The sequence below is a fragment of the Rhinopithecus roxellana genome, chromosome 12 (assembly GCF_007565055.1).
Source record: "Rhinopithecus roxellana isolate Shanxi Qingling chromosome 12, ASM756505v1, whole genome shotgun sequence".
NCBI lineage: Eukaryota > Metazoa > Chordata > Mammalia > Primates > Cercopithecidae > Rhinopithecus > Rhinopithecus roxellana.
Genome location: NC_044560.1, coordinates 84,279,384 through 84,302,796, shown reverse-complemented (window position 1 = coordinate 84,302,796; position 23,413 = coordinate 84,279,384). Strand labels below are relative to the sequence as shown.

Sequence of the window (23,413 nt, the reverse complement as noted above, 5' to 3'; positions counted from 1 at the left end):
CAGCACGTCTAGATCCGGAGAGGTTAAGCAATTTATCTAAGATTGCACAGCCTGTTGGTGTCAGAGCCATCAGGGAGGCAGAGTGTTACAGTGGGAAAAGCAGTGGGCTTCGGAGTTAACCTAGTTTCAGACCCCAGTTTCATCACCTATTAGTTTAATGACTATGATCAAGTTACTTAAGCTCTGTAAACCTCCATTTCCTCATCTGTAAAACAGAGGTGATTATATTTCCCACAGGCTGTAAATGACTGAGATGGCCTGCGCAAGTGACTGGCACAGAGAAAACCCTCCCTCATTCCCATGCTCCATCACCACCCAGCTTGTCACCAGTTTGTCACCAGGTTCTGATGACACTTCCTCTTGTTTTGGCTTCCTGCTTTGCTTAAGGCCTGCTGATGGGATGAGGCTTAACTGATCGCCAGGACATCCTACTCACAACTGCTAGAATTATCTCCCTCAGAGACTGTTATTTCCTTCTTGTTTAAAAACCTTCTCTGTAGCCCGGCACAATGGCTCATGCCTGTAATCCCAGCCCTTTGGGAGGCCGAGGCAGGTGGATCGCTTGAGGTCAGGAGTTTGAGACCAGCCTGGCCAACATGGTGAAATCCCGTTTCTACTAAAAATACAAAAATTAGCTGGGTGTGGTGGCTCATGCCTGTAATCCCAGCTACTTGGGAGGCTGAGGCAGGAGAATTGCTTGAACCCGGGAGGGGGAGGTTGCAGTGAGCCGAGATCGTGCCATTGCACTACAGCCTGGACATCAAGAGCAAAACTCCGTCTCAAAAAAAGAAAAAAGAGAAAAACCTTCACTGTGTCTTTATGTCCTCCTTGATCAGCTGGAATGTCTAGTCTATAGTAAGGGCTCACTAAATATCAGGTTAATGACTTCTGACTGACTATCTGACTCCGTGGGGGACCTTCAAGACCCTCCCCCCACTGCCCACTGCACCTCTCTGACTGCTTCTGGTGTCCTCATGCAGACCCTCTGTTATGGCCAAGCAAATATGCTGTTGTCTCTCTCTCCAATTCCTACCCCTTTGTGACTTTCTTGGCGCTTTCCCTCCCTGCCTCCTGGCATAACAATCCCCTTTTGTTGTCCATGTCTCCAAGATTGCCTCCAGAATTCCCAACTGCCTGCAACTAATACTCCTAGGCTTGCTGTACTGGCTCGTCCTTACTGACCCTTGTTATTCACTTGGCCATCAGCATCGTGTAATATGCAAGGCACCAAGCCTCACCTGTCAAATGAAGTCAAGTTTCCCTTCACTTACTGCATTGTACAAGTCACTTGGAAACTACTCTCAGTTCTTGCTTGTAAAATAAAAACACTTCTCAATTGCTTCATGGGCTTCTTGTTAGAAATAAATGAGATTTAAATGATAAAAATTCTTTGAGAAGTTCAAAGCAACACACAGTAACAGTATTTTAAGAATAGCTGCCATTTACTGAGCATCTACTAGGTACCAAGTGTTGAGCAAAGGCAGTGAATCTCTTTGTGGTTTAAACAAAATATTCCATTTGATACTAACAACTATGTGGTATGTATCACCGTTTACAGAACAGCAAGTCAAGATACAGAGAGGTTGAGCAATTTATCTAAGATTGCACAGCCTATCAGTGTCAGAGCCAAGATTTAAACCCAGATCTGACTGACTCTAAAACCCATGCCTTTATCGACTTATGCTATACTGCCATCCTCTGCCAAGGGCAGGCTAGGGGCAGAGATGCAGATAACAGTTTATTTTATAATGCTCCAAGCTGCTTAGCAAAGAATCCTGTACACAGCAAGTATTTGGTAGTTTTTCCAGAGGGCTGCAGAAGAGGCCTGAAAACGTTCAAGCATAATCAGACTATCATAGAGTGCCCCTGCAGCTGGCAACCCAACACCGTTTTATAAGTTTCTTACAGGGAAACTTCCCTTAGCTCTACTTCCCCTATCAAACTCCTCCTGACCCCAAGCCAAGGGAATGCATCATGGAAAATTTGTGTGGCTATTGCTTTAGAGTTTTCTAAAAGGAGCTTCCTTGTCTATTCTTGTGTATGCGGAGCACTGACCTCTAGAGCCAACCCCAACCTTAGTTCCCTCCTGCAGCCTAATCACATGAAACATCTTTAGGGATGAGCAGCCTCTAGAAGGTGCTAGCATAACTTAGACCCAGCCAAAAACTGCCTCCTCTTCTGACTCCTCTCTGTTAGATACCTTGGGGTTCAGCTATACATGATGACCTGGAGATCCCTGAATTCACCACAGTATTTTATGCCTCTGAGTCTTCCCAAATGCTGTTCCTTTTGTCATCTTCCTAACTCTGAATCATGTTAAACACTTGCTCTGGGAAACCTTCTCTGCTCTCCTTCCAAAGCTGAATCCCCTTTTGCATGTTCTCAATATTCTGTGCTTATCGCCTATCATAATATTTACCAAATTATGCTAAGAGTATCTGTCTACCATCTGTCTCTTACTAAACTGTAGTCTCTTCTAGGGACCATGTTTTAGCCAGTACCAACCATAGTACTTGGTGTGTGGTGGGTACTTAATAAATTGTTTGTTGAGTGAATGAATGGTTGAAAGTATATCTTCCCTTAAGAGTAGTGGTTAGTAAAAAGATCTGCCATTCCTCTCCCACAGGCATACTCTCCTTGCCTGTAGGCCAGGTAACATCAAACTCTAATCAATTATAGTAGACTTCTGAGAAAATGAGTGCATAAGTAGTCCTGCAACTGTAGCTGGTATGCTTGCAGCTCCCATATACTTTGAGGCAAGAGTTCCAGCATTTCTGGGACACAGAGTTGTTTCTTGAATACTTGAAGCCTTGAGAACAAGTTTTGTAGGATAAACAAGTCCCACCATGTTGTCTGTCATTCATTCATTCATTCAGCAATATTGATTGAGCATCTACTAAACTCAAGATATTTTGGAGGAAACAAATGACTCACATAAATTCTGCCTACTAAAAGAGATAAGTCACTTACTGAATAACTCTGAGACAGGTATAACCCTTACCTCTATTTTAAAGATAATGATGGCCGGGCGCGGTGGCTCAAGCCTGTAATCCCAGCACTTTGGGAGGCCGAGACGGGCGGATCACGAGGTCAGGAGATCGAGACCATCCTGGCTAACACGGTGAAACCCCCGTCTCTACTAAAAAATACAAAAACTAGCCAGGTGAGGTGGCAGGTGCCTGTAGTCCCAGCTACTCAGAAGGCTGAGGCAGGAGAATGGCATAAACCCGGGAGGTGGAGATTGCAATGAGCTGAGATCCAGCCACTGCACTCCAGCCTGGGTGACAGAGTAAGACTCTGTCTCAAAAAAAATAAAATAAAATAAATAAAAAATAAAGATGATGATACAGAGGTACAGAGAGGTCAAGTAACTCACTCACCCCATGTCACAAAGCTGGTAAGCAGCAGAGTTGGAATTCAAATCCAAGCATTTTGGCTCAAGAGCTCATACTTGACTTCTGGGCACACTGCTTCTCTGAGGGCAGTGCAAAGCAAAGCGGCCTGAATGTCATCTCAGAGAAAGGGGAAAGTCCTGTCAGCTGTAAAGGCCAAAGAATGGTGACTAGAATTTGATTTGTGGCACTCTAGACAGTATGAGAAAAGGCATATACTCTGTACAGGGTACAGTGAACAGTAAAGATTGCTTGGGTCAAATAAATGATAAAAATTAAAAGGGTGGTTTATGTTGTAAAGAGATCCTGAATTCTTGCCAGGGGCTTTAGACAACTGTAGACAAAGGAGAGTCCCTGGCAGTTTTTAGTGAGAGATCAGATCTGTGCACTAGGAAGATTAGTTTGCACTCTCTAAGCTGGATTACAGAGAGAAGAAACTGGAATCAGGAAGACACTTTACTGCAATACTCTAAACAAAAGGATTTTTTTTTTTTTTTTTGATCCAGGATAATGCTGAAGTTAAATCATGATCTTTGTTTTTATTAATCTCAAAAAGTTAAGGATGTATTAATATATACCCCAAATACCTTGGAGTCTCTGATCTGTGAATTGATTCAAGCCTTATGAGCTTGATTTCCACGCTTGGTGTATAGTAGCCTGGTTTATCCTAAAACAATTGCTTTCAGTTTTCCATGAGCAGCATAGGGTGGGGAGAGAATGGGATAGGAGAGGAAGCACAGGAATAGAAGCCAGGACAGCAGTCCCCTTTCCCGGTCTTTTGGGAAAACAAATGTATGTTTATGCTATATAGATACAGAATCTTTTCCCTCTGTAACCCTTTTTCCTCCTTAATAACCCTGAATTGTAAACTACTTTCCTGCTATAGCCACTCAATCAAATTCTAGATGTGGAAGAGATTTATGTGATCACCTAGCCCAGACCTCCTCTTTCACAGATTAAACTCTGAAGCCCTGAGAAAGAAGAGTACCTTGTCTCAGGCCGCACAGCCAGCAAGTACTGGGGCATGCCATTGATCCTCTCAGCCTCCCTGACCTGGACCATCTCCAGCTCCCACCTCACATGGGCAGCCCCTAAGAATGATTCCACATTCCAGGGGCAGGAATCCATGATTTTGCATTAAGGGAGAAAAAGTTTTGGTTGCATTTGCAGTGACGATGCCCATCATTTGCAGATTGTTCTGACTGTGGGCGACTAACAAAGTCCTGTGTGGCCTCTTCAGTGTCTCCCAGGTGCCTTATCAACAGCCTTCTCAAAAGTGCCTGATTGTTAAATTCTGACCTATTCAACGTGAGATAAGGAGACACAGCTTAGACTGGGGTCAGGGACAGTTTATAATTACCAAATGCCTGCTGGCATTTCCACAAAGGTTCTTCCATCAACCCAAACCCTATACACTTCCCTCAACATCACACTGGTGTCCAAGTTTCCCAAACCCGTCATTCAGTATCCTCCATACTAAACCCCTGTGGGCCATCCATAGTCCATCTCTCTCTGACTAGACAGTCACCAAGACCCATTTTGCTTTTCCTTTGTAACATGTCTTATTTCTGTCCTTTCAAATCCTATTGGAATTCTGCTTGGAATTCCATGTCAGGCTGGGATGAGACCATTCAAAACTTGCATGTGAATAGACAAAATTCAAGAAGGAAGGCACCTCCCCTAACTCAGTTTGAAACCTGCTTACTTTGCATCCGTTGTATCACAGGATCCTTTTAAAATGTGAACTCAGGGCCCAGAATTCGCCTTTATCCTTACTGGCTTGAGGCTTTAGTTGTAAAAGTCCATTTGCAGGCCTCCAGCTGTGGCCTGCCATGCATTTGGCTAGCTCTCCAGCCGGGGAAGTCTCTGTGGAGGGCAGTTTTTAAACAGGACAGATTCAGCTGAGCTGCTTCGTCCTAGGCTGGCCTGGCACTAGCCAGAGAGTGATCTGTGTAAAGACAACCTCTGAGCTGAATTTCCTGAATCCCTACTCTAAACAAGGCATGAGCTAGACACTGAAGGGATTACTAAAAAATATAAGAATTCTCACCTCAAAGAGTCAGCCTGCTTAAAATGGAAGAGGGAAAAGCTAGTATAGCAACACATGGCAAAAAATAAATTCCTGTCAGGCACTGTGTTAGGTTCTGGAGAGAGATACACGAAGTTTCTGACCACAAGGAGGTCATGATGTGGAAGATAGATAAGAAACAATTACAACCCACCTTAATAAGCATTATTATGATAGAGGTAGACCCTGGATACTTTGAGAACCTAAACCAGACTGATAATAATAGTTATGACTAGAAATGATTGAATATGACTACGTGCCGGGCACTGTGCTGTGCACATTAAGCCATTTTTCTGTCATTTTCTTCTCATTTCATCCTTTTAACAACTTCTGTACAGAAATTATATTTTTAATTTTTAGATTGGGAACCTGAGGCCCAGAGAGTAGTTAGTCCCAGGTCCCTTGGTATATAACAGAGGGAACCAGTAACCCAGCCCTGGTCTGCCTGATGCCAGAATCCAATAACTACCATTGTCTACTGGCTCTTCCTGGAGACGGCCTCGCCTGAGCAGAGCCAGAGGCTGGATGAGGACTAGCCATGCAGAGCTGGGTTGAGTGGTGGAGAGGCTGTAGCTGTTGCAGGTACAGAGAACAGCAGATGAAGGGTGTGGAGGAGAGAGACAGCATGCCACACTTAGAATCCAGTATTTCTCTGAACTGCCAGAATGGCCAAAGAGGGACTCACAGAGGAGGTGAGTTTTGAGTTGCGAGGAGTTAAGCTTTGCGGGTGGGGGACAGCTCAAAGAGCCCAGTGTTCCTCCAGCAAAGGAGGAAAGCAGGAATAGAGTGAATGTGTTAGGCCATGGCAATGAGCAGGCCAGGCTCAGGGTGAAAAATGAAAGGGATGAAAACAAGAGACATTGAATTTGGGAAGCCATTTTTATTTGGATGTGGGAGGGGCAGAGTTGGAAGACAGCAGAAGAGAAGGTCAAGCCATGCTCTCTAACCTGGCCGTTCCCCCTTCAGCTTATGCTCAGCTGCAGCCACACCAGCTCCTCCCACAGCCATCCTCAAAGCACCTGCAGCCCCAATTTGTGATCCAGCAGCAGCCACAGCCACAACAGCAGCAGCCACCGCCCCAGCCATCACGACCTGGGCTCCAAGCTCAGCCCCACCCTCAGCTCGCCTCAGTCTCTCCAAGCGTGGCCCTCCAGCCCAGCTCAGAGGCCCATGCCATGCCACTAGGCCCGGTTACACCCGCCCTGCCGCTCCAATGTCCCACTGCCAACCTGCACAAGCCTGGTGGCAGTCAGCAGTGTCACCCTCCCACGCCTGATGCTGGGCCTCAGAATGGACATCCCGAGGGCGTGCCCCACACTCCTCAACGCAGGTTCCAGCACACTTCAGCCGTCATCTTACAACTGCAGCCTGCTTCACCAGTGGTAAGTAAGCCAGCCCCAAGGTCCAGGGAGCACACGGGGCGGCCACAGCTCGGACGACCCCGCAGCCCCTTCAAGAAGTGCTTCTGGGTAGGCTGACGGGTGAAATCATCTTTGGGGATTCCAAGAAGGAAAAGAGGGCTTTCCCCAGTTTGAGGATGACTGAATCTTAAGGTCCTTGCCTGCTTCCCAAGCTCCACGGAAAGCAGGGAAGTACCCAAGAATGCAAAGGCTATTTCTGAGAGGCCCCTCTCTCTGTCCTGTCCTTTGACAGCCCCAGCAGTGTGTTCCTGATGACTGGAAAGAAGCGGCACCAGGGGAGAAGAGTGTGCCTGAGACTCGGTCTGGCCCATCACCACATCAGCAGGCTATTGTCACTGCCATGCCTGGTGGCCTGCCTGTACCCAAGAGCCCTAACATCCAGCCGTCCCCAGCTCACGGTATGAAGCACAGTGGGGCTCTGGGGGAGGGGAGAAAGTTGGCCTTTCTTGCAATGCCCTGGCACATTTCACTTGAGCATCTGCAATGGGAGGGCAAACTATTACAAGCAGGGAAGCTGGGGGGTTGGAAACAGAGGAGGGATGTGAGAAGATGAACCAGAAATAAAGTAAGGGAGACACCGAAGATATTAGAGCAAGAGGGTGGAGAAAGGTGAAAGTTCTAGAGCCAGACACTGGGGCCTGCCTGCATGTCACTGGTGTCAGATGTATCCACAAAGACATACGCCAAGTGGAGAGTGGAGGCAGGTGGCCAGTTGTCACAGTTCTCTGCTTCCTTTGGTATGAAAGGGGGTTCTTGATATTGGAAATATGGCAAAACAGCTACCACATCTCAAAAATAAGGGGAATGCCAGGGAGAGGCAGAAGGGGACTCAAATGAGTTCAGCTCCCAGGAAGCATCTCTGAGGAAACTGTGCTCAGCTTTGGGATCCCCATCTGTCTGTGCGGGCTCAGTTACAAGTGGACTTCTCCCCTCCTGAGGTTCAGGAGACTCTGCTGGGTTCCTTCATCTGGATGGGAGAGGCACGGCAGTACCTCCGCCTTCTGCAAAGATCTGCTTGCTTCCCTTCCCCTCTCTGCCAGTTTGCACAGCACTGTTGGTCCAGATCTCAGTGACATTCTGAGCCATGGACCCCCTGCAACTCAGGGAGGCAGTTCCAGTCAGTGTGCTGTGTTTGCTGAGGAGGGGTGGGGGACAGCCAAGAGAAAAAGAGTTTGGAAGTTGATGGAGAAATAAGAAAAAAATACCTTAGCACAAGGCAGGGCAAAAAGGGTACAAAGGTTCTACAAGGAACAGAAGCAGGATCAAGGAAAAGAATATGGAGAAAGAACAGCAGGAAAATTAAAGGATGGGAAGGAGGTCATCCCTTCTCTCTCTGCACACTTGCAGATGAGAATGGGTTTTGAACAGCAGTCCATTCCACTGTAGATTTGCTCTAATTATCAGAAAGCTGCTTTTCAAGTGAAGTCAAACCTGCTCTCTTGGAATTTGCCAGCATTGGTCATGATTCTGTCTTGTGAATTGTTAAAAGAGTCCATCTTATACAGTGTTTGTAGACAGTTGTCGGACTGTCTCTTGCCTCTCCCCCCATTAAAAATGAGAAAATCTCCAGGCTAAATATCTGAGACTTTTTTCATTTTTTACTTATAACAGGTCAAGACCTCCATTCTCATCATTCTGGTCAGGCTTGTCTATCTACATTCTACCTTTTCATTAATTTTCCTAACATTTGGTCCCCAAAATTAAGCACATTAATTCCAAATATAAACAGCTACTAGTCTTTAGAAGCCTGTTTCAGGGGCAGGGCTGTTCCCTAGATTCATGTTTTATGGTAGGGAGGAACTACAATTTGTTGAACACCTGAGTACTGTTCCAAGTTGTTTACTCACTCACGACAGCCCTAGGACATAAGTAGAACTGTCCCCATCATTCAGAGGCAGAAACAAAAGCCGAGGGGCTCCAGGTCCTGTGGCTGTGAAAGGGCAGCACCATGACTCTGACTCCTACAATAGTCACTCCCTCACCTTCCTTCATCAGGATGGTGCATGAATGGCCCCCGTGAACTCTCCAACGCTATAGGAATGACACTGTTGTTCACAGAGCACTGTCACCTGAATTCCAGAGAGCTGGGTTTCATTTTTGTTTCTGAGGTTTCATCTTACCTGGAACTGCTGTCATGCCAGCTCTCCCTAGTCTAGAACTTGTATAATTTACAGTTTGAACCAAAATATAATTGCTTACATCTGTTATCTTGTAAATTTAGCCCATAGTTCCAGCCTAGCAAGACAACAGTAATGGTTACTAGTTAATATTTATTGAGCCCTCTCTGCTAGACTTTACACGTATTTCCTCATTTAATTGTGACAATAACCCTCTGAGGTAGCAACTTTTATCCTCATTTTAAAGGTAAGACCACTGAGGCATAGATAAAAGCAAGTGGTGAGGCATGAATCTTTTCTATCTGAATTCTGCTATTCATTATACTAACTCCTCTGCTTAACTTTGCCACCTGTAAATTATATAGCATGTTTTATTTGCCTTTTACCAATTTGTTAATAGAAGTATCATACGAGACCCCACTGAGGATTCATGCCGTCTCCAGAACAGTGGTAATCAACATTTTTTGCTCAAGTGTTTGTAATCCAGAATCCCCTAAATGAACTGACATTTGCCTGTCTTTCTTCTCCATAAAGCTCTCAAAATTTTCTTTCTGAAATCTAATCATGGTGATATACAAACAAGCATCCTCCTCTTGAGGTCCTATCTCATGACAGAAGTAAGCTTTACACAGTGGAAACAACTGTCAACCACCCAAGACTTAAATATCCATTCTGTGTATGTCTTTTTTTTTTTTTTTTAAGATGCATTCTTACTCTGTCGCCCAGGCTGGAGTGCAGTGGCATGATCTTGGCTCACTGCAACCTCTGCCTCCCGGGTTCAAGTGATTCTCCTGCCTCAGCCTCCTGAGCGGCTGGGATTCCAGGCACACACCACCATGCCCAGCTAATTTTTGTACTTTATTAGTAGAGATGTGGTTTCGCCATCATGGCCAGGCTGGTCTCGAACTCCTGACCTCAGGTGATCTGCCCACCTTGGCCTCCCAAAGTACTGGAATTACAGGTGTGAGCCACTGCACCTGGCCCATTCTGTGTATGTGTGAATGCACAGAGTAGTCTGTGCAAAGCACTGTGGGAAGGGAGGTAGCACATAGAGAAACACAGTCTGTACCCCACCTCAAGAGCTGAAGGTCTACTGGGAATGATGAAAAATGCACAGGAAAAAAACTACAATAGAAAATAAAATGTGATAAATGCCATAGACTGATTTGAGGTGAGTCATTTAAAAGCTACAAAACAGGAAAAGTTACTGCCAACTAGAGATTATCAGGATAGATTTCAGGGAGGACGAGGCATCGTTCTAGAGCAGAGGTTGGCAAACTACAGCCCAATGGCCAAAACCATCACATTGCCAGTGTTCATACAGCTCTCAAGCTAATAATGATTTCTACATTTTAAATTTTTTTTAAAAAAATCAAAATAATTATATTTCATGATACATGAAAATTATCTGAAATTCCAATTCTAGTGCCCATAAATAAAGTTCCATCGGAACACAACCACACTCGTTCATGTACATATTGTCTGTGGTTGCTTTCCTGCGGCAACAGCAGAGATGAGTTGTTGCGACAGACCGTATGACCTACAAAGTCTAAAATATTTACTCTCTGGTCCCTGGCAGAAAAAGTTTGCCAACTGCTGTTCTTGAGTCTGGACCTTAAAGGATAGGTAGGACCTGGGCATACAAAGTTGGGGGAAAGAGCATTACAAGAAGAACTGGTGGAACTTAAGAGAGGGAGGCAGGAAAGTGTGCGCATGTTAGGGAACAGGAGTTGAGGATACAATCCTGTGTTACCCTAGTTTATAAAACAAAATATAAGTGTAAGAAATGCAGAGGCAGAGAAGGGAATATGAATATTAATGAAAAGGGGGGTTGAAATTTTGAAAAATAGAGGAGAAAGAGAGTTAAGTAAATATTCGGAGAATGTAAAATAAATGTAAACAAAGAAGATGGGATGAGGCCTGAGAGTTGAAAGGGGTGGGGGGAGAAGAAAGGCAGGGAACGAATATTAATACTAAGGCAGGCAAGAAAATGGGGCCTTGTTGGGAATAGAGGGAAGTCAAGAATGAAGTCCCTGGCATGGGTCCAGCACCTTCCTGCGCTTCGCGCTCCCGAGGGTGGGGACTGTGTCACGCTGGACCTCTCTGTACCCCAGCAGCCCCTCGCGCGCGAGCTGAATGAGTACGCTTCGCCACGACGGCGCAGGTTCACCCGGTGCGCTTGGGGAAGAGAACTCCAACTGTGTGTCAGGCACGGCGGGCCGCCTGAAGCCACTTCCTCAATAATCAGCCTCCGCCGCAAGCCCGAGGCCGCTCATAGAGGTGTGACCGGGGCACTTGGGCCATGACTTCTCTCTGATCCTCGGTTCCCAGTAGGAAGGAGAATGACTTGTAGGGTCGTTGTGAACAATAAGTGGGGAGAGTGCGAGCTGGGTTTGGCACGAACTGAGCTCTCGGTGACTGGCGGTCATTAGTCTTCCGAAAGCCCCCAGGCCCCTCAGGGAGTGAACGGTCCAAGGCGGGAGTCGCGGGCCGCCCCGCCAAGGAGCACTTGCGCAGGGGGCCAGGGCAGCCTCCTCGTGGCGTGGCGCCCGCCTCCCTAAGCTGAGCCCCGGGCGTCCCTAACCCGCCTTCCGGAGGGCGCGAGGCGGGGCTCGACGCACAAAGGAAGCGCGCGGCCCGTGTCCGCACCGCCCCTCCCGCGGCCCCGCCCCGCCGCGCGGCCCGCCCCGCCCCGCGCCCTCGCCCCGCCCCCGGCAGAGGCGGCCGCGGGAGCGGTCCCAGACGCGCCGCATTGTCTCCGCGGAGGCTGCAGCCCTCGAGCGCCCGCCGCGCGCGCGCGCGCAACCCCGGCCGCCGCCCGCGCTCCCGCCCCGGCCTCGCGCCCCCGTCCCGGCCTCGCGCCCCGGCCGCCCTTTGTTGACGCCGGCCAGGCCGGTGCGGTCGGATGCGCCGCGGCAGCCCCGGGCCCCGGCTCGGAGGCTCCCGGCGGAGAGAAGGCGGCCCGCCCGGGCCCGGGACCCCGCGCGAGTCGGCGCCCGGCCGAGGGGCTGCGTAGGCCCCGCCCGGCCAGGCCCAGCCGGGCCCTGGACAGGTCAGTGCCGGGGCGGGGGAGGGGTTCTCGCCAGGAGGGAGGCCGGGGGCCGCGCTCGCCGCCCTGGAAGTCGGGCACCGCCCTCGGTGCCCCTAGCGGTCCGGGCCTACGCGGCTGCCAGGCCGTGCCAGTCGCGGCTCTCGCCCGCTTGGCGCCTGGGAGGTGCCCTGTTCCCCTGCCTCACTCGCCTGGGGATCCTGCGCGCCCGTCGCCCCTGGAAGCCCTGTGTCACCTCGGCGCGCCGCAGCTTCCGCGTCCCCAGGCCCCACACACCCCACCCCAGCCCCGACCTAGGACCGGTCCCCCGCCGCTGCGACTTCCCGGGGACGGACGGTGCGTTTGGGGGCAAGACTGCTGGCATCTGCCGTACTTTATTGGTGGTGGACTCCCTATCTTGGAGGCGCCTCCGGCTTCGCTGGAGAGTTTTGTTTTTAATCTAGTTCAGTCTCACGAGGTTTTTAATTGGATAGAAAGGGACAAGCTGTTCTGTGTCTGTCTTCCATTTTTAGAAGAGCGTTTTCTCTCCTTCTGCCAAATGAAGGTAGACTATATTTGTTGCTTCTTTACATTGAAATCGGGATTTGTGAGATTCTCTATTTAAACTGAAGTCCACAGACAGGGAAATAATTGGCCCAAGGTCAGATTGCAAACCAGTGGCGAAGCTACCATCTGAACTCCTCAGCCCTGGGCCCCAGTCAGTGCCCTGCTACAGCGCACCCCCACCGGCCAACCCCACCCCCACCCCGTCTTCCATAACCTGAACTGATCTCACCCACATAGTTTCGGTTCAGATCAACTTTCCTTTCCTTCCTACTCCATACCTGCGATGTATACCTTCATGTGCTGTGTATGGAACACACTCTTCTCATCTTTTTCTTGCCTTACAAATCAATGACAGTCTTCCCCTCGGGTATCTCTCATGTTTGATCGTTAATCCCCTCTCCATTAGCATATTGGGCCCAGAGGATCCCTTGCAAAATAAGCTACCGACCTAAATCCATCATATGTCCCTGATTTTTCTAGGACAGCCCCAATTTAAACTATTCCATCCCATTGTCTATCAGCCTGAGTATCTCCATTTTTGGTTTAAAAAATAATGTCACTTTGTACCAGAGCCTACTGACCTAGCCTTTTCCAGCCATTTGACTCTGGAGCATAACTGGGTAATCCAATTACCATTCACCTGGGATTTTTCTTCCCCGCCTGAGTCAACCCAAATGTTGGAACTGCCAGGATTTCTAGGTCAGCATGAACATTACAGGCTAATGAGGCAAGGAAATTCCTTCTTGTTCTTGTATATCCTCCCACCTCCCCCACCCGCCCATCTATTATTCTGGTACAGGGCAACAGACCTGTGGCAGACCCTACTGATGAGGGTTTAGGTTTAGGTCACAAGGGATGTAGGGCTTTGCATCGTTTTGACTTTAGAACAGAAAGTACCTGACTGTGCTGGTTATCGGGGCAAGAGGCTGTCTTGAATCTGAAGATAACAGCACAGCTAAGTAGTTCTGGTTTCATTCAGTTAGACTTAACATACTTTTATTTGGCTCCCATTTAAGGTAAAGTACTGCCCTAGGCACTGGGGAATATCAAAGTGATTTTAACAAATAGCTCCCAACATCTGGATTTACATTTGGGAGTACTCACACTTTCTAACCAGCTGAAAAACTGTTTTCCACTGGTGATTTCTGCACCCAAGTTCCAGCCCCTGCAAGGCGGGAACTGGAGCCTCTGGCTTGGCTCACTCACAAGGGCGGGCTTGTTTCGCAGAAGGTCGGGCAGATGGGGAGTGGTGCTCTTTTGGCACCTGCTCTTTCCAGGCACTCTTCATCACATGAGCTCTGCCTCTCAGCCCACCCAAGATCTGTTTCCAGGCTCGTCCATGCACACAGGGAAGAACAGACATCTTTTTCCTCCAGCCTTAATCTTGAGAAAGGGGGTAGTTTCTTAGTCCACTTTTCTGTTGTACTTGAGTCGGTTTCTCAGTTGTCCAACTATGTTTTCTCTCCTGTTTTCACCCCCTTCTTATTTTCCCCAAACTGTTCTTTACTGACATGTGGCACATAGGTGCTTAATGAATGTTGGTGTTTCATCATGTCCCCACCTCCTGGCCCTTTCCACTCTCTCCCAGGTCCTGGGTTAATTTTTAATTTACCTTTGTCAAGCTCACTCCATATATGTTATTTACTCTTCCCTCTGAGTAAAGAGGGACCTCCAGCCCCTTTTCCTTCTGTCACAGTCATCATTCTCCTGGCTGTGGGTCTCATCAGCCATTGTTTCTGCATTCTCTGCCTCCTTCAGGGAAGAAGAACCTCTTAGGAAGGTGCTCTGCTGCTTCCCCAGACATATCTCCTCTGTCATTAACTTTCTAGTCTAAGCTGACTGACCCTGAGATTTCTCTTCCTGCCACCAAGCCCTTCCCTCAGCTATGACCCTGTGTCTGTTACTTGCTCTGGCTCAGCCCCAGAATCCACTCTTTTTCAGACCACATCCTTTTTCCTGTGTTACTCATTTCCTGTCTCAGATACTTTGGATACCTTGGTTCTGATCTTTCAGGGGGAGAGGGCGTGTTAAGAGGAGTAAGTAGATGGTCAATCTTACACAATTGAACTCTTCTTACGTCTGGCCTTGCATGCTCTTACACAGGCTGCCCCCTCCCTACGTTTTCTTATATAAGGAAAAACACAGAACACCATTATTGTCTCAGAATTAGGAACCCCTACTGGTGTGCTTGTAGGTGTTTTTTGTCTACTTTTCTCTGTTGTGAATGTGTAAAGGGGATGACCTGACTGCCTTAGACTCTTCCCCTAAGTCTCTGTCCTCCCTTAGGCTGTGGACCTCAGGCAGGCGTTCAGTAACCATTTACCAAAGTTCCCCCACCTCCTCACTTTCATCCAGCATGGATCAGCAAGCCAAAATAAAGTTTAAAAAACCTAGGGAATAGGTTGGTGGCTCCAGTTCCTCTAATGCTGCTCATCATTAGCATGGTATTTACCAAGAGTTTTTCCCTTTTCTTGAGTCCATCTAAATTTACATTAAACTTCTCCCAGCTGTTCAATATTTAATCTCCAGACAGATTTAGTTCCAGCCATAGAAAGATTCTCTTCTGAAAAGACACCTACTGGAGATGAGAGTAGGGAAATGAGAATGAGAAGTCTTCATAATTGATAATTTCTCTTTTTATTCCCTTTGTTTTGTACCATTTTGCTCCTGAAAGATGATGATGATGATGATGATGATGATGATTTTCTGTGGTCAGGAGGAATCTCACAAAAGTGGTTGTAGAGAGAGGCTTTTGTGTACCTCTCAGGAGGCTGTCCTGGAGTGAGGTCTCCCTCTGAGCCTGCCCACCCTCCCCACCTCCCCACAGTCCCCAGCCCTGTGGGAAAGCAGGGTGAGAACTGACTGCGTTATGCAGTCTACTCTGATGGGGACTGATGACAGAAATGGCTCTCTCTTTGGGAACTTAACACCTTGTTTCATGGAACCCAAAACTAAACTACCCCTCAAGATGGGAGTCTGAACACATAGATTTATGCCTTAAATGTTTTTAGGGCATGGTTTAAACTATGAGTCACCAGTTAAAACCCTTTTTGAGTATGTTTTGTTTTTTTTTAAAAAGTTGCCTATTTAAGATAACTACTTATTCACAACTCAAACAGAGGTAGGCTTCATTTGAAGCACTGACTTCTTTAAAATTTTTCATTTGAATTACTAGCCACATCAGAACACTGATTTGATATTTCTAAAGATATTTGGAGGCAAACCATCTTTAATTCTGCTTTATGATGTGGATATTTTGGGAATTGTTAGGAAAGTAATCAACCATTTGCATATCCAAGACATAATTATTACAAATTCTGGGTTTTTCCCCATCAGTAACAAAAGTCCAGTATAATTGACATGGTCAAGAAATGGGCTATTTTATAACAGTCAAGAATTATACAATTTAGAATTACTAGTTTTTGAAGAAATAAGTATGCTAAGGAACACAGCATATAATTTAAGTCATAAACTGTTGCTCTGAGATTCATTGTAAGACCATGTAGACTAGCATAGAAAACTTAAAGGTTTTTTTTTTTTTCTTCTCCTTCCAAATTATTTTTATAGTTAGTGAAAAAGGATATGTTTTCCTATTCTTCCAATTTCCAAATGATACTTAGGTAAGTCCAAAAGAAGAGAACATTCTTTCTGCATCTGGTAAAGACATGACTGCTGTTAAGCGCAGATTGCCAGTGCTCTGAGATGAATCCAGATGTTGAAGAGAGTCCCAGTTTGCTATTATGACTTTCTTTAAAACATAAGCAAATGTCTGTTTTTTTTTTTTTTTTCCAGATGATTGTCTTCTTAGCAGTGAAATGTATTATTTGTATTAAGAAGAGATGACTGTTAGATGCCATGCCATAACCAACTCTTCTCCAGTAGATTAGGAGGACCAGGCCTGATACTGAATATTGGAACTGTTGGCAAGAAAATGAAAGTTCGTGACTGCTTGAGTTATTTTTAAAACTCTAGTTGCATGGCTGTTATGTCTCAAATACTATATAATTATCCCTAGTTACTGGTATCTTTAGCATATTTGAAACCATCCATATGTGGCCTAAAGCCACACAGCTATATTAAGACATTTTTGAACAATCAAAGCAAATGACACTTTAAATTAAAACAAAACTAATACGAAGCAACTACTTCAAAAAAAAAAAAAAAATTGGGACCAGGCACGGTGGCTCATGCCTGGGAGGCCAAGGCAGGAGGATCACTTGAGCGCAGGAGTTTGAGACCAGCCTGAGCAATATACCAAGACCTCGCCTCTACAGATAATTAAAAAAAAGAAATTAGCTGGGCAGAGTGGTATACGCCTGTGGTCTTAGTTGCTCAGGAGGCCGAGGTGGGAGGATCGCTTAAGTCTGGGCAGTCAAGGTTTCAGTGAGCCGTGATCATGCCACTGCACTCCAGCCTGGGTGACAGAGCAAGACCCCATCTCAAAAACAAAAAATTAAATTAAAAAATTTGATTAAATCCACATTTTGAGGCCTCCAGTAATCAGTATTAATCTGTTCTGTCAGTTGACTGGTGGCAAAATAGGGTGACTGGAAGCTTAGACAAGGGTTATAATGAGGAAAGGAGTAATGTTTCCATAAGCAGAAATGATCAGTAGGACTGATTTGCAAGGTATAGAGTATGTAGTCCATAATATAGGTAGGACAACTGAGGCTTAGTGTTCCCTCCTGCAGCATCCCCCAACATGTATCTAACAATATTAGTGATCCTGCAGTTGAGAACCAAAAAAAAATAGTCATCATATTGGGGAAAATGGCTGCCTTTCCCTGTTATCAACCTGAAAATAACTGGAGAGTTCACTAAACATTTCTAGATTTCTTTTGTATACTGGTAGAAATCCATCTTCCATTAGTTTATCTTTAAACTGGGTTTATTTTTAGCCTTTTAAACTAATTTCTTTTCATAGGCTAAATCATCTGGCATTACAAGTTACATAAATTTAGTATTTTCTAGGTAAAACAGTGCTTCCTTTTATTTGTCTCAAAGTTAACTTTTTTCTGGTTTCTAGGATTCTTCTGCACTGTCTGCTTCAAACCCCCTTTATGAAAAAACTGCATAGAAAGAGAATCTGGTGCTTGTCTTCTTGTCCTTTAGATTAATAGCCATTGAAGGTGACTTGAGACTTTGCTTTGCCCTTCTGTTACGTTGCAGTCACAGTGGAGGTAACATTTCTTCCTGAAGCCTGACCTCAAGAGTACAAGGACAGGACTCCCGGCATAGGCCAAGGCATCTGAGGAACACAAACCTCAGATACCTCAGTTTGGGCCACAGAAAGATTAGCCCTGCTCTGGGGCTATAAGAGTCCAGACTCAGTGTAGAGTGAGATTAGGATGATTTCCTAATCTCACGGGTCTCAGTGACGTTGGCACTGTGTCCAAGCTCAGCCTAGTCCAGTGTGTTATGTCGGCATTACATTATTTCATCCTCACCACAGCTATATGTAAGACAGATATAAGTACCCCATTTCATAGATGAGGAAACGGGCCTAGAGTAACTTGCCCGGCATTACAGAATAGGATTTAACCCTAGGGTCTTTCTTTTTTTTTTTTTTTTTGAGACAGTCTCGCTCTGTCGCCAGGCTGGAGTGCAGTGGCGCGATCTCGGCTCATTGCAGCCTCCGCCTCCCAGGTTCAAGTGATTCTCCTGCCTCAGCCTCCCAAGTAGTTGGGACTACAGGTGCTCGCCACCACACCCAGCTTTTTTTTTTTTTTTTTTTTTTTTGTATTTTTACTAGAGGCGGGGTTTCACCATGTTGACCAGGATAGTCTCGATCTCTTGACATCGTGATCCACCCACCTCAGCCTCCCAAAGTGCTGGGATTACAGGTGTGAGCCACTGTGCCTGGCCACCTAGAGTCTTTCTAATCCCACAGTCTTAACTGCCATGTAGTACAGCTTCTGCGTGTATTCAGTGCCAGGCATTTTACATATATAATATTTACTGAAACCTCCCAGACAGGTAGGTAGTATGAGCCTTGTGGTTACAGATGGAGAAACCAAGACTCAGAACAGGCAGTGAGTGCTTGAAGTCACACAGATAATCAAAGATGGACCAGAATGTGAGTCCAGGTCTGGTCTCCAGAGCCCATACTCTTACTACTCTGCCGTTCTTCCTTTTATCTCCCCTGATCTTGGTGTATACTGTAGAACCTCTTCCATTGGTTTTAGACATTTTGCGTTTTGAAATCATAGCATGGGCCGGAGCACTATGATGTGAGACTATCTGGGAGCCCTCGACCCTGGCATTGGATACCAGTGGACTGGCCTCCATCACCAGGGCTAAGTAGAACTCTTTGAAAACTCCTCCCTGACTCCCTGCAGCCAGGGCCAGCTATTACTCCCTGCTGTGTTGACCTGGTGGAAGTCACTCTGGTCCTGCAGGTGCTGCTGCTGAGTTTGAGCTCAGGCCCCTCTTGCAGTCCTCAGCCTGTGGGCTGGGAAGCGTTCAAGCAGCTGTTTGGAAATCCCCCACTGCTCCCGTTGTCCTGAACTGCATGGGGTGGGGGGAGGGTGTCTCTTCGCTCCATTGATTCCTTCCTGCATAGCTGGGGGTGGCAGCTTGGAGCACATTCAGCTGTTTACAATTCAGCTTATGTACACTTTAGCTGGGGATTGTGGGTGAGTCAGAAGGGCCGTTCTCTTTGCCTGTGTCCTGAGAGACAGCATGAAAGTCAGCTGTATGGTAATGGCTGCCAGCAAGGGAGGAGCCCCCTCCCTGCTAGATGCCTTAACTGGAGCTGGTCAACCCAGATGCTTAAAATCCAATAAGCTCTCCAAGCCTTTCAACCCAGACCCAGCAAGGGCATTTTGCAGTGACGCTGAGGGCAGGGCTAGAGGGTCCCCTGGCTCGGCCTCTCCTTCATCCTGCTGGCCAGCCCCCTGCAAGGAACCCAGGTGTGGATCTCAGTCATCCTTAAACTGAAAAGCTCACCACTTTTCTCAGCAAAGAGCCCCATGGGGTCCTCCTGTCACTGCTGTGTCTTCCCTTCTCTGGGAGAGGTTCTTCAGAGGAGGTGTGAGGGGCAGGGCAGTGGTGGCGTCCGTGTGAGGGAGCCACAGCCTGCTGTGTCAAGGCAAGGAGTCCTTGCCCTCTGACAGCTCTGTCCTTAGCAGATTTGAAAAAGTTGTAGACACTGGACGTTCCCCCTGCCTTCTGCTTTTCAGAGGACCCCAGGTGGGAAGGGTCTATAATTTTCCCACCACTAAGAGCTCATTTTGTGCATGTTTTATAAGATACTGTTTTCCAAATAAATGGCATTTGCTCTTGTTTTATTCTAAAATGTACACTTTCACAATCTGTACTTGAGACGCACACATAATCAATGTGTAAATTCCTTGTGGGGGAAATGGGTCATCTTAACAACTGATCGCATTTTAGAATTTGGGAAACATGGTAACATGGTATTAAATAATAGCGTGTTTTGCCCTCCAGAAGGTATATATACGTGCTGTTTCCTTTTCGGCTTCTTGAAATATTGAATCCAGCTTGTGCGTCCTGATTAACTAGATTCAAGGATCCGGCTTAGTCCTCCAGGAATCCCAATTTGGGAATCACTCATCTAGATCACCCTGTGCTTCCAAACCCAAATGCTCCAGCCCACACGTGATATCTGGCCTCTGCCTCAAAAGGTCCCAGAATACAGTTTACATGTCCTATCCTCTTTTTCCCAAGTGTCCTGGTGCTATCCATGGCTAATCAGCGCAGCTCTCCCTCCACCTGTGTGGCCCACCTGGCAAAATCTAAAGCACTGGGTTCTAGTATGGGTTTTGCCACTGCCTGCCTTTTGTGACCTTGGGTAAATCACCTCACCTCTGAGGCCAAGTTTCTTCATCTAGGACATTTAAGATGTTAAACTCAGGGCCCTTCTAACTTTAATCCTCTGGGATCTAGTGCCCTGTGATCCAAAACAGTCACTACCCACCCCCTCCCCGGCCCCTGTCCCTAAATTGGGAGGAAAGCAATCTGTTTATCTGAGTCAGGTAATTCACAGTAAAGTGTGAATGACTGTAAGATGTATACTTGCATTTTAAAGAAATTGTTAACCAAATGAATCTCTAATTAATGGACTCTGTCAGGGTCCCAGATAGAGCTCAGCCTGCCTGTTCCCCTCCCTCCCCCCCTCCTCCCCCCAGCTCCCTCTCAGTCACTTTTCTACCCTTCACTTACCCCGCCCCGGGAGTTAGGTGTCAACAAACTGGTGCTTGTGAAATCTCTTACCTTCCTCACTTTCAGAGTGGCATTAATTTCTTTGGGGGCCCAAATATAACCGAAGAAATTGTAAAGCGTAGCCCCAGATCTTTCCATGAGGACTGGGCACTGTGTCCTCAGCTTACCGCACTGCAGTACGGCCTGTTGCTTGGACCAGGTGTGTGCTGTGTTTGCTGCTGTCTCCTGGATATGGTTTAACTGGGCATCACTCTGCAGTGCTCCACTGAGGCAGTTTCTAGAGCAAATGGTTCCTTGGGAACCCTTCAGTCTTCACCCTGGCCACATGGCTGGGCCTGCTGAACACAGCACAGTGAGCATGACTTCAGTGCTGGGAGCTTGGAGGGTGTGCTCTGTGTTTTATAGGTGACCTCGTTTTGCCCTTTGTTGAGCAGAATTTGTTGTAAGAAGATGATCCATGTTAATCATCTACTCTGCTTCTTTAAATTCTTTATTCACTTCATGAGCTCTGTCATACTCCTACTGCAGCCAAACAGTAAATAGAAGTCTTTTAAGTTAAAATACATACTCCCTTCTCATGATAAGGTGGAAATCAGCCATTGACCAAGCTGAGGGGGTAGAAGGAGAAGCTCTGTTTGGTCTCCATTGCCTTTGAAGCCAAGTCTTCAGGCTATTTTAGGGTCAGATAGGATGAGTGCTAGGCCATCTGAAATACCCGTTGCAAGTGTTAGTACAGATTGAGCATCCCAGATTCAAAATGCTCCAAAATCCCAAACTTTTTGAGCACCTACATGATACTCAAAGGAAAGGCTCATTGGAGCGTTTCAGATTTTTGGATTTGGGGTGCTCAACCAGTAGGTATAATGCAAATATTCTAAAACTTGAAAAAATCCAAAATTAAAAACACTTCTGGTCCTAGGCATTTTGGATAAGGGATACTCAATCGAACATCAGAACTGGCTTTGAAGTGGCCCAATTGTGCCTAACTGGCAGTTAGCCTGACGTCTGTCCTTAGCAGGCTGGAGAGCCCATCTGCTCTGGACATCAACCCACTGGTCCTAGGAGCCTCCCTGCCTCTGCCTCTAGAGGTCATCCTGCCTTGGCAAGTGCCTGGGTCTGGCAAAAATGTTTCAAAGGGGACAGGGAATTTAGAGGTCTGCCTATACCTCTCTTCTGCTGAGGAAATCCCCACTGTCACAGGAAGACATGGGCCAAAAAAAGAGCTCTTATTCTTCATAATCAGGTACCTAGAAATGCCGCTCTGGTAGGCAGGTCCCACCAGCCTAGCTGCTCTCAAAATATCATAGCTTCAGAAAGCAATTTGTAAATCTCAGCTAGTGCCACATTGCTTATCTTGGCACTAGGCAGCCCTGTACTTTTTGTGTAGACAATGAAGACTGAGATCATGGACGCCACACATTCCAGTTTAATGATCATTAAGCACCTATCATATTTTGGACATGGGGTTAGCCCCTGAAGATCTTGAGGTGACTGAGTGAGTGGTAGCCCCCTGCCTAGAGAAGTCTGCTCTGCTTAGGAGGCGTGACCAATCCCAAAGCAGATAATTTCACAAACAGGAACTGAGTGGTCATTCCTGTTTTATCCCACCCCTGTAAGGGCTGTTTCTACCAGAGCCTGTGAATGAGACCAGAAATGAGAAACAGCCTAGAAGTTGACACATATGTTAGGCAAGACTCCATGGAACATGCTGCTCTGTTCATTCTGACCGGAATACTTGGCCCTTTGTGGTCAGTGTCAACTAAAGGCCAAGATTCTAACTCCTCCTTCCCCCCACTGAAGCCTGGCTTTACTCCCCTCCCCCAGCCTCTCCCACCCGCCTTATCCTGCCTCCGCCTTTGGGTTTCAGGTGCCTGACTGTATACAGGCATTTGAGACCTGTGGGAATCCCGGGCAGCACTTACAGCCTCTGAACTGGTCAAGGGAATTGAGTAAGGAACCAAATTCAGAGTATTTCTTTGTCTCTTTTATCTGGCCTCAGGGCCAGCAGGGCAGGTTTCTGCAAGTTTCCCTGTTAAGCTGCTTTCCCCCAAAAGCCGCAAAGCAGTCTGGGAGAGCAGAAAGCAGATTAAATTAATCTCAGTGTGCTGAGCTTGGCAGGGGGCGAGATTCTGTTTGGTCATTCCAGGAATAGCCCAAACTCCTTTGTTACTAAAGCAGATGAGGAGCTATTGGCCTACAAGATGACTGCAAAGCGAAATAGCTGTGAACCTTTGTATATTCATAAAACACTCTCCCATCTGTCCCTTGGATTCTGTCTCTCTGTTGATCTGCCCTGGGTTACAATGGGGAGTGATAGTTTCTAATGTGGTGCAAGAGTTTTTTAGTGTGTTCTCTCTCTTAACAAGATATTTTTTTTAAAAAAACAGCCTCAAATTCCAGAAAGTTTTGCTTCCCAGAGTTAAGCACTGGCTCTGTAGCCTTTGAGCTAGTGACCATATCTGTTCACGAATGTATCTGGCATGAGGACAGAATCTGACCTCAAGAGTAATCTTCTGTCTCGCAGTGAACATTAATAGGCATAGATCTGAGATAGGAGGGGTGACACGGGCAGGGAACTCAAGCAAGGATAGAGGGATCCCATAAAAGACAAGGTCTGAGGGGCTGTTTTCTGATGA

At 46.8% G+C, this 23,413-nt stretch overlaps 1 protein-coding gene across 8 annotated transcripts in view; it reads left to right on the top strand.

The window, feature by feature from the left end:
- Nucleotides 1-23,413, top strand: part of PHC2 (polyhomeotic homolog 2) — a 114,240-nt gene that overhangs the window by 75,016 nt on the left and 15,811 nt on the right. For 7 of the 8 annotated variants that reach the window (XM_030942662.1, XM_010382286.2, XM_030942659.1 and 4 more), the window contains 2 exons: nucleotides 6,427-6,842; nucleotides 7,114-7,279. In XM_030942662.1, the coding sequence (XP_030798522.1) occupies nucleotides 6,427-6,842; nucleotides 7,114-7,279 (582 nt within the window). Of the gene's footprint in view, nucleotides 1-6,426; nucleotides 6,843-7,113; nucleotides 7,280-11,736; nucleotides 12,051-23,413 lie in introns of those variants that run through there. The other variant, XM_010382285.2, reaches the window with a different exon arrangement.